The 11,292-nt window shown below is 44.0% G+C and overlaps 1 protein-coding gene across 1 annotated transcript in view; it reads right to left on the bottom strand.

The window, feature by feature from the left end:
- Nucleotides 1–1,752: 1,752 nt before the first annotated feature.
- LOC138528235 (galanin receptor type 1-like) overlaps nucleotides 1,753–11,292 on the bottom strand; it is a 1,147,458-nt gene continuing 1,137,918 nt past the window's right edge. The window contains exon 3 of the mRNA XM_069639692.1: nucleotides 1,753–5,505. Within this exon, the coding sequence (XP_069495793.1) occupies nucleotides 5,188–5,505 (318 nt within the window). The 3' untranslated portion in view covers nucleotides 1,753–5,187. The remainder of the gene's footprint in view (nucleotides 5,506–11,292) is intronic.

Here is an 11,292-nt window from a genome sequence, read left to right as displayed (position 1 = left end):
AGCTTGTGACATCATGCTTGCATTCCATGACCCCAGCCCCTATCTTATCTCTGACATCGCCTGGGGTGGGGTCTGCAAACTGTAACTCCACCCCTGCCCATAGGATGGACAGTATAAGGGGCAGGATGAAATGTGCACTATGCCTTGGGAGCGTTTCAACTTGAACGCCCCCAGGCCTCCATTTGAGCCCGGCTTTGAGACCCTTTGATGTCTTGCCGGGCTCAAAACTGCATTGCGCATGCCCAGTGGGGATGGTTCCTGAGAGCGCTCTCCCCACTGCACATGGGTCAGAGCCAGCCGTGACCTGGCAAAGAAAACAAACAGCCTCGGGCACTGAGTCACTGACGCATGCCGAGCTGCTGCCAGGTGCACGCGTTTCATTTTCATTTAATGCAAGCTGCATCAATGAAAGTGAAACATGCGAGCTCTGTTATTACCCAGTGAGTGGCTCACTCTTTAATAACACATATATGTATCATACCCCCCCCTAGACCTGACGCATTCTGGTCCTTAGTTTTAGATAGGCTTTTCTTTTCCTTTTGGTGGTGCAAATAAATGTTTATACCAACCAATATGCCACCTCTGTGTCAGACTCGTACTCCTCACCCTTACAGTAGTCACAATCATGTGGAGTTTTCCGCATCCGTTAATGGTATGTTTCTGAATCTGGTTTTTATCGCATGCAGTAGTGCACTGATACTCGACACATTGGGCCTCATTACACGGAAGGTGGTAAGCCATGGCGCTATGCCGCCGGTACCTTACCGGGTCCGCCTTGGTGGATGGCGGAATTAGCGCCATATTCCAGGGTGTGTGGGGGCGCTAATTCCGCCATCCACCATTGCCCCTTCACCATTGCCAGTCAGCCCCATAGGGCTCCATGTTAATGGTGAAGGTGCTAATTACGGTACCGCAAATTGCGGTACCGTAATTAGCACCAAGGTCCCTTTGCGGGTCCCTTACTTAACGCCTGTAAAAACCAGGCGTTAAGGGAGGACCCGCAAAGGGACCTCGTAGTAAGGCGGTAAGGGTTTACCGGTACCGGTGCCCTTACCGCCTTCCGTGTAATGAGGCCCATTGACTTTGGATGCTCTTCCACTACGTCAACATGTGATATATGGCTCATAATGTGGGGGTGCATCCAGTACTGGTTATTACAGTAGTATTTACTTCTACACCCAAGCTTGTAATCAGGCCTCCGTTTTATCTCTCTGTATATAAATGTATACATATTTTGGTAATAGTATGTGCAACAAAACAACCGAACATGTCAAAAACTGACATAGCATCAGGATGTGCAGGTCTAGATCTTGATTTTTCAAAATGAGGGTTGTAAAATCTAGGCAGCCACCCCCTGAGAAGAGCCTACATTGTAAGTCAGTATAGCTTATTAAACAGCCAAATTCGAGACTGTGAAACCAAAGTGTTGAGGTTCATATGCCCACTTTGCTACCAGATGATAAAGTGGTCCTGAACACATCATCATATCTCACTGTCTAGCACTGTGCTGTCTTCTGTGAAAAGGTTTGATTTCTCACGTTCTGGTGGTATCATGTCGCACATTGCCAGATTTTTCATTTGATGTAGACCGCTTGAGTGAAATGGGCCTTCGAGGAGAAGAGCCAAACAAATGGCACAGGCTTCCGGAGAGCTTGTTTTCAGATCTGGTTATTTGACACAAAACATAGCTTTTTTTACACAGTTCCAAATGTTTTTCTGCACATCACGAAGAACAATCCACAAGTCTGTGCGTTGGGTCTATTTAAATATTTAAAAGACAGCAGTAAAACTCACATCAGATTGTAAAGGCTCACATTGATTAGTATTCTAGTTATAGTCATTGTATACTTCCATTGATGATACAGAACATTAAGCTAGAATCATTATTCTTTTGCATAACATGTTTATATAACGTTTTTGTAATGGTTGCCATGTTGGGTTATTATGTGATTTGGGTACCTTCTAAGTCAGGTCTTTAAAATAAGGTATTTTTTTAGTTCATGAAAGCCAATGATTCACAAATAATTTCACCTCTAACATAAGTACCGGGAAACAATGTGGTTTGTCAAATGCATAATCCCCAGCTTCTCCTCTTACCCAAAGTATCTGATCCTGAGCTGCTCATTTAACCTAATTTTTTCTGAATTGTAGAAATTGCCAATCACCAAATATTTCAAAATTAACATACCCTAAGAGAGATTTGGTTCTCTGGGCATGCTTTAAAAAAAAAGTCGTACTCTTAGTTTACCTGCATATATAGTGTTGTTTCAAATTTAAAAGGATACAATATTTTCGTCCCTACAGTATGGGCGATCCCAAAACCTTTTCCCCACTGCGTAAATCCCTTCTGACACCCTCTTTAATCCTCTTTCAGCTGCTCTTTCCCATAACACTTTTTTTCCTAATTGCATCTTGCGATTTTCGTGTGGGAATTCTCTGGCAACCCTGTGGCATTCCTGCGGTGATACGAAAATGATCGGACTCAAAACAGGCTCGCTAGCCCTCTGCAACGTGCCCAACTAACCATACCTCCCGATCCATACCCTAATGTGAAAGCACCCCTTTTCCCTGCTCCCAATATCATTTTGAACACTTATCTTTTTCGTATTTGCTCTGGATTACTGTGGGAAAGGCTCACGTTGATGGAAAAGAATGTCGTATTTTCATTTCTGAAAAGTCTTAGTGCTACAATGCACCATGGAAGATATATAAACCTTTTTTGGACTGGGGCAGCCCCATCTCCGTCAAATTCTTTAAAAACTACTGGACAGATTTACCCCAAACCAAAAAAAGGTATATCTGCAAAGGCTTTGTGTGTCCACCTTATTTCTTATTTGGCGCAAAACCATCCAATGGTTTTCATTGTGAACATGTTCAAATGATGCAGCTTTTTCTCTAAAGGAAACTGAACGAGAATAGGCCAAAATCAGTTTTTCTCTATTCTTAATCATTTTTTTTTTTTTACTGTAGGTCGAATTTTGCCCAAAATTTGACGGGCCCATGACAGACAATTCTTCTGGTAAATCTGAACTAAATCGTTGCAGCGAGTCAAAAGTTATTAGCAATAGAATTTTGAAAACGTCATTGCAAAATGATTTCGTCTTAATTATGGACGGGTGATTGTCGCCTTTAAATAAAACTGTATCATGTATGAAGCTGAGGTGAGGGAACATTATTAGAACACATATTTTATTCAGATATTTTGGGGATAATAATGTGAATTGGTCACAATAAATGTAGGTCAGTATATTTGTCAGTGCACACTGTGCCTAGACTTCAGACAGGAATGTGTGGCCGTGGATAAAAAACAAAGGGGATTTTCTTATACACCGCCTGACAAATATTATAAAATTAACAGTAAACATTGAATCTCCAATACAATACTACAGCAACCAATCTTCTCATTGACCTTCTTGGAAACATGCACTTTAGGATGGATAGCTGACACTCCACTTAGATAGATAGGTAGTACAGGCCCCACTGGGTCTTTCCACATCTTTGAATGTATATTGGCAAAGCCGGCAAGTCCCAGGACATTTTTGCTGCAGCAACTGTTTGACGTTGGCAGAGCAGGACACCTTTCCAAAAGAAAAGTCGTGGCAAGACGAAGCCCACCGGGCCTTGGGTAGACTGCTCCTCACAATTTAATGCAAACTACTTTACAACAGATAGGTTTGTGGAGGGAGGACATTTGCATCTGACTTTGCAATATTTCTGTGCCTACCACTGAAGTGAATAAGCTTGTGTTACACAGTGTGACATCCCAAGTCCTAGGTATGTAACAGGCATATCTACATTTACCCACTTGTTTACAGTGTAGGGGCTAATATTGAACGCTTTCGCCTCAGCTACATTCAGGATCTAAAATCCTACAAAATCTAAACAGACACATATGGGCAATAATCGCTTACATCTAGATCAACGTATTGACTCCAGGAGAGACAAAGATTTCATTTTCATTCTACAAACATAATTTTTGCTCAGAACCACACAAAAAGTTTACTTTCAGCAGAGTAACCACGAAAAAACAATAACGCCTTTCTGGATTCAAGCAGTTCGCAAATTGCCTTGGTAAACCACTCCGCTTTCTCCAGGAATTAATCTCTAAGCTCATTAACTCAGGGTAAACTATTAATGTCTGGTTCACCCATCTGTCATCTGTGATTCTCAGCCCGACATGCCCCACAGGAAAGAAATCCTTCCCCCAACGACGGGAATGCCAAGATCAGTCATTACGGATAACGTGAGTCACTGCTCCAAAGAAAATGCTAATGTGACAACTTGAAATAGCAGCGACTGAAAATACATCACAGTGAATAAAGCTTGTGTACAGCAACGGATCAACGTATAGCAGATTTGAAGACCATACAATCTTGCGCCTCCATTTTAAGAGGATGGTTGTTCTATGAAAAAATTGACCTAATTCCAGTACTCCTCCTTCTGTCCAGCATCTCCAGGCAGAGCCCTGGTCGGTCAATTCTCCCTCAATGGCCAATTGAAATAACTGTCTTTCCTCCAGCAGAGGACCTTTGAATTTTCAGACAGTTCCTGGTGCCATTGAATGAAGAGTTCTCCATACTCACACTTGCCATTTTGCCTTCAAAAAGCATCTGCAGAAGGAGCACAAATTTGAAAACCTAAAGTCATTCCAATTGGTAGGCGGCATATCGTTAGCATATTCTGAGTCCTCTGCATTCTCATTCCATAATTTGTGTGCTTTAGTGACTTCACGTGGCTATTTCTAGGCTTTCTTGGCTTGAGGTGTCTTTAATGTAGTTGTGTTGTTCTAGAAATGGTGTAACTGTGGGCTTCCTTGCACAAGATAACTCAATGTTTGCTCTTTTAGAAGACGCCCTTCACCAAAGGGAAAACTCTAAAGACCTCCATAGTCTACTTTTCCATGAAACTTTGATGTCTTCATTTTCAATGTCCTGTACCAAGGGTTTTGAAGTTGCTCAATGCTGCCAAAGTTTCCAGAGTGCATGGAATGGATTGGGTTGTACTCCGCAAGCCAAGATTAGAAGGTTGCATGCACTAAGTGCAACTGCCAACATCCTCAACATGGACCAATCAGCGGTGTGCATTTGTCCAGGCGGAGGCCCGGTTGAACATTCCTCCTTCATTCCTCAGAAGAGGGCAATTGAGCATTGCCTATCCAGTCAGATTCCACATCACCTGACACGACGTTCACACGTTCGTTGTTGAATGTGTTGTTGAGAAGTTTTCCATTCGTATCCTTACCACTTTCTCCTCCGGGGGCGGCCGCAGGAGGAACTTGCAGGTGAATACCTGATGGCATGCCTTGCGAAAGTTCTCTGACAGGAAAGCGTAGATGATGGGGTTGATGCAGGAGTTGCCATAGGCCAGGCAATGGGAGATGATGCGAAAAATAAAGGAAGCATCGTTCAGGGGGAAGTCTCTGAACACGACCCACAAGGAAATGATGTGGTGGGGCATCCAGGAAATCAGGAACACAGCGACCACAAGCATTACGGTCTGTGCTGTCTGGAAGAAAACACCAAAGACACAGTGAATTAGAACAGGCTCCATACGACTCAAAACACATGTACTTTTGGTTCAGTATTCAGAGGTACAACATGTTTAATGCATAAATCCTTTTTTTACCAATTTCATTTTCCATGTTTAAACACATTATTATAGAAATATAACCCAAATGATTGTGTTATTATGTTTTTAATCAGAATCCAAATGATCCAAACTAAGAATATGTTTCACATTGTCTGTTCATTGATACATAATCCACACTTAAAGTGGTGTCTTCTGGTCCCATTCTGGGATCATTACGAGTTGGGCAGTAGTGGTGAAAAGTGGTGTCAACATAATTACCGCCATGTTAGCCACTCTGCCGAATTACAGTGTACAGAAACTGCTGGCAATTCCTCTGGGTTTAACTCTGCAGGACGGAACTACCGCTCTAGGAGTTAGTATCCGAAATGACTCTGGTATCTGTACCATATTACAAGGCGGAATACATCCAGAATACCACCAACATCCTGCTGTAATTTTGCCAGAAAATGGGTGCAGTTACCTCCACCAACTAGGTGGAGGAAAATGCATCCAGGTGAAGAAAATTAACGCGCAGTTGCACCCAATCTAATAGTGTATGTAAGAGACACGCCTTTCCCAAACACACTTCAAGGCACTATGCAGCACCTGGCAGTTGCTAACTTTGACATACATGTACTCCTACTCTACACTGACCTACAGAAGATAGCACAGCAGCAGCAGCAAAGAAAACCTCCAGCACCAAGGCAGAGGAGACGTGTGGAAAGGAGGGTCCTCATTCCCTGAGTCAGACCATCTCCCTGGGTACTGACAGATGCGAAATTGGTTAAACTTTATCACCTAAATCTGCAGACAATAGCAGACCTCTTCACACTCTTCCAGCCTGACTTTGAGAGCGGGATCAATATATACGAACAGCCATACCACCGCTGCTGAAGCTGGTACCTGTCCTGCACCTACACACCGTCAGCATGCTGAGTAGGATGCCGCAGCCAACATTTTCCAAAGCGATGGGACAAGTGCTGAATGCACTACTGGACATGCATACCGTCACATCTCTCTACCCTGCAGCCCTGCTGCAGTGCATGTCACAAAGGCCAGATCGTAAGCTACTGCTCACTTCCCCAATGTAATAGCAGCATCGGACTTCACCCATCTGCCATTGGTGCCACCGCAGGCATCAGTGCATGTGTTTCACAGTAGGAGATAGTACCAAGGTAAGTGTGGAAGTGAATTGCGGGGCTAGGGGGAGCTTGTGCCAAAGATACACCATGCTCTTGTAGCAAGAAGCTTCCTGGAGCATGTGAATAGGAGTGAGTGGGGTAAAGATCCAGGAGAGGGTAGAAGCAATTAGTGTTTCTCTCACTGGTGGGGTTGATAGTGATACTGGTGCCAGGCCCGCAAACAAGAGTCCTTGTAGGTCTCCCTTCTCCGCCTATTCCTGGCCCTACTATTTCTGTCTCCACCTCTTACATTGAGAACCTGTAGAGCGTGAAGAGAGAGCGAGAAGCTTAAAATCCAAGAGCTTAAGATCATACTCAAGTTCACTTAAATAGATGGTGCCAGGGTTGGGAAGGATGAGGAGAGCGAATACTTTGCAACCGCTAAGGCTCACAAATTGGAGAATAAGGACACATTTTACAAGCTAGAATTGAAGAAACCTGAAGCAGTGGCTGCTAGAAGTATGCGTGATGGGTGCTCTAATATAGGTGCTAGTTATGGGTCTTGATCTTCTACCCATCCAAGGCTTCCTAAGGGACTCCTGCATGTTCCTGATGTGAAAAATAACATTATTGATTAGTTCGCTGCACTTGAATTTGCCTGCGAGATCTGGAGTGCGAGCACTGAAGATAAAGTTGCATGGCATATTAGCTGACTTTCCAAGAGTGGTTGTAGTGCCTTGATGGAACTGAGTGCTGCTAATAGAAAAGGCCACGTTGAGCTGAAGAAAGCTCCTATACTAAAGTCTAGGAAGACTCCTGTCGAGTACCTGAAACATTTAGCGATCACAGATAAGGACCATGCAACATGGCTTTACATTGTGCGTGATCCCCTCAAAAGGTTTTATGGGTAGGTTGATGTCCACAATGTAACTCTGTCTTTGGGCTTGATCAGTTTGGTTATGCTGGAACATATTTTTGATTCTTGTTCCCTAGAGTTGGAACCGCAGGTGGCTCACTCCAAGGAAGGATGGTCGGGGGTGGAGCCCATCGCTGATACAATGTTCCAGATTAAACCTTACATAAACTGTATGCAGCAGTAAAAAGGCCTCTTTTTCCCTCCATGCTAGGCCTCTCCTTCTATGAAAGAAAAATCCTCGGACTGCCACTGTTTCCTTGCATTCCTTGGAAACAATGATCTCAATATTTGGATTGGTCAACCTCCCGATGCCTCACCTCTGTGAAAACTGAGCGCAATAAATGCATGCCTTGCCCTTGCTTGCATTGAATCTTATTGACCACATTCATGAATATTTTAAAAGTTTATAACTTCCCATAAAATATGATATTATATGATAGGTTATTTATAACGCGCTTAATTCCCAGAGGTTTCTAAGCGCAGACCCAGGATTCGAACCTGTGGTGCTCCGTGTCGTCTTGTTTCCAAGGCGAGCACGTTGCGGCTGAGCTATCTTCCTGAGATACAATACAAATACAAGTTTTATATATTTTTGAGACCATGTGAAAATCTTTTTATTAAATGGTACAATATAGTAGCTCTTTCGAAGTCCCATAAAATTCTTCATCAGATGGTAGAGAGTGAAATGGGCATCAGCATGACATAACATAACATAGCAAAGAGCAAGCCGAACATTTGTCCATAGAACAGAAGAGAATCCTGACTATAAACGCCATTGGATGCAGGGAGAGTATATCTGGAAGGCCTGGTACCTTATTTCCAGAGCAATACACCCGAGGTCATCAAAGACGTATAACAGTCCTCATGGAATCTAGCTGTTTTGGGAATGGCATGCTCGAAGGCCCAATTTACTGACACAGCGAGGTTGCACGTATTGTGTTCAAAAACTAAGGTGCAATGATTCTTAAAGTAGAACCCATTAGTTTGGAGAAACGAAAACATGCGTGGTATATTAAAGCAAACTTGAAAAGTACCACACACTTCGAAAATAGCATCTAGTAATCAAAAAAGAGATATACGTCTGTGGGTACCCACATTCGAATTTCACTTGAAATCGATGCCTTGGGGTAATTGCCCGTGCAAGACAAATACACAAAGCGACCAATGAAAGTGACAAGACCAACACCTGCGCCAATCTCCATGGGAGCAGCAGACCACTGAAACATCGACACCCATGTACAGCCGCTGCGCAGTAAATGGAAGAGAAATGGTCAATGTAATTCCTTATGCCTGGCATGTCCCGCCAATGGTACAGTAGAGTGCCCTGGTCAATAAAGAAAAAACGCAACGGCCGGAGATTCAAATTTACCATAAAAACAGGGAAAACACGAATGCCTTCATCATGCGTATTCACAACATGGCTCATTTTCCAGTCCCGCGGAGAGGCGAACAGGTGCCAAAGACAGGTGACAAATACAATTTAACTTATTTCCAATCGGGGGGATATTGTTTTTAGGGTCAGAAAGAGCTGGTTCAATGAATGTGACTTACATTTCCGCCTCGTTTTATCTGCGCCGCCTGACCTAAAAATGCATGAAAGTCAGCTTGAGTGCCATCCTGGCCTGTGGAATCCACTGTCAATCCCTCCAGCAACCATTCCTTGAGGAGGCCTTTTTCACTTTTTTGGAATATGTGGTGGAAAACAAAGGTGTAAAAGTGATTTTCCCTGTTTTTAGACTTTTCCATTACATGTCCGAGATGTTTACAGATGACCTTCTGCACAGACGTGCAAATGTAAGTGGGCTCCTCTGTGCAACATACTCTAGTAAAATGACCTGATTATGATAATTCTACCTCCCCACGCTATCCCAAATCTGGAATCGATTAAGTTGGATTGTAATTGTAATGTGTTATTTATAACACGCTTAATACCCAGAGGTTTTTAAGCGCGGACCCGGGGATCGAACCTGTTATGCTCTGCGTCATGCCCATTTTATATGAATATTTAGCAGTTTTCTTTATCGAATGGATATTCGAAATGTCAACCTTCCTTTGACATCTCAGATAATGAGAAATATTTCACAGAATGTACATTTCCCCTTTTTACCTATTTTTAGCCTTACTGCGTTTTTTTGTCTGGCTGCTCTTTTGAACTGGGGTTAAGGGTTATCAGTGTTGAATTAATCCTTTTTCCTTTGGGGCTGCATGTTCCTGGCTTCCAAGGGATAACCTCTCCCTTTCTCCTCACTGTCTGGGATGCCACTCCAAGTAGGCAGTTTCATTGGTTAGCTGTGAAGTCTGCAGGGTGCTATTTTCCCCTGGAGGGGGCACTGTTGTTAAATGGTGTGCGATTGAGGTATGAGAACCTGACAGACATGATAACACTCATCAATTGTTGAAAAACAATGATCCAGTAGGTCTCTGTTCCGAGTCGCTTATTGCTTGATGTGCTTTCCACTTTGAAGTAAAGTGCACTGAGAATGGGTGCGTGTGGTTGGCTGCCAGACCCCGGAGCAGACGTGGAGGGGAGGCGAGAGCTGGCGTGCTGCAGCATACTGGGATCTTCTGTGCGCTCTCTCCACCTGTCGCCTCAGCCAGGAACGGTGCAGTGCAGTGCAAATATCTTGGTAACGGTGCGTCCCAGGGCCTTGAAATGTGGTTTTCGAGGCGGGACCATTGAGTTTTGCTCCTCATGTCAAGACGCTTCAAATGAGCTTTGTCCGGTCCTTCTCCGACCACATTGATTTTTTGACGATTTCAGGCAACCGTCTCATGTGTGTAGGTACTGATATCTGGGAAAAAGGGAAGGGTGTCCAAATGTTCTGTAGCCAGTTATGTCTGGAGGCTCCTAACGGGTGACAATGCACAATTTGGTGCAGATTGGTGGAATGGTGTGAAATTGTATAAGGAAGGAACTAACAGATTTTCTGCTTTATGTATAGAGACAATATTCCACTGTGTAGGATTATCAGGGAACCGAGTTTCAGGGGTTTCCCTAGCGATTTGTTTCTGCAGCTCCCAACACATTGCAGGATTTCTAAGCTCTGCCTTCCTGGTGTAGGGGGAAGTATACATGTGCCCGCACTCCCTTCACTCTGATCTTTGCAGTCATGGCGGGGGGTGAATGAGGGGCTGTGAAGTAAACCAATGCGCAGGAGGATCTAGAAATCTCTTTCTATTTCTTACTCTGCACTCTCTTTGTCTCTCGGTCTACCTCTATTTCTCTGTCTAGGAGGTAAGTGGGTACTGTGTTTCTTTATAGTTAAAAATAAAATGAGAGCCGCAGCAACATAGCAGCAACAGAGCAACAGAGAGCCAAAGAGACCTCCTGGACTGGTGTTCGAAGACATTAGTTATCATGGCGAGTGTCCTGCAGTAATGTCGAAATCACACTGAGGGTGTGTTGTCCATATGGAGGGAGGTGCAGGGAATGCATACAGGCTCTGCAAAGAGTTCTGATAGACTTTGAGAGGGTAAGCACAAAAGTGATGGGTGGAAAGTTTGGAATGAATCTGAACCACTGGCATTGCTCTGGGCAACCTTCCACACCACCGTTTTTTAGCCCGTCTGCGCCATTGCAAAAGGGGCCCAGCCATATGCAAATCAGTCAGGTGCTGCCACCAATGGTAGCAGCGCAGCCCGAACTGCTAGGCCAGGTCCCCTCTTCACAAAAACACAAGCAACCCC

This window comes from Ambystoma mexicanum, chromosome 1q (genome assembly GCF_040938575.1).
Source record: "Ambystoma mexicanum isolate Mex_15411 chromosome 1q, UKY_AmexF1_1, whole genome shotgun sequence".
Taxonomy (NCBI): domain Eukaryota; kingdom Metazoa; phylum Chordata; class Amphibia; order Caudata; family Ambystomatidae; genus Ambystoma; species Ambystoma mexicanum.
The sequence above is the reverse complement of the archived record's forward strand: the minus strand, read 5'-3'. Positions and strand labels throughout refer to the sequence as shown.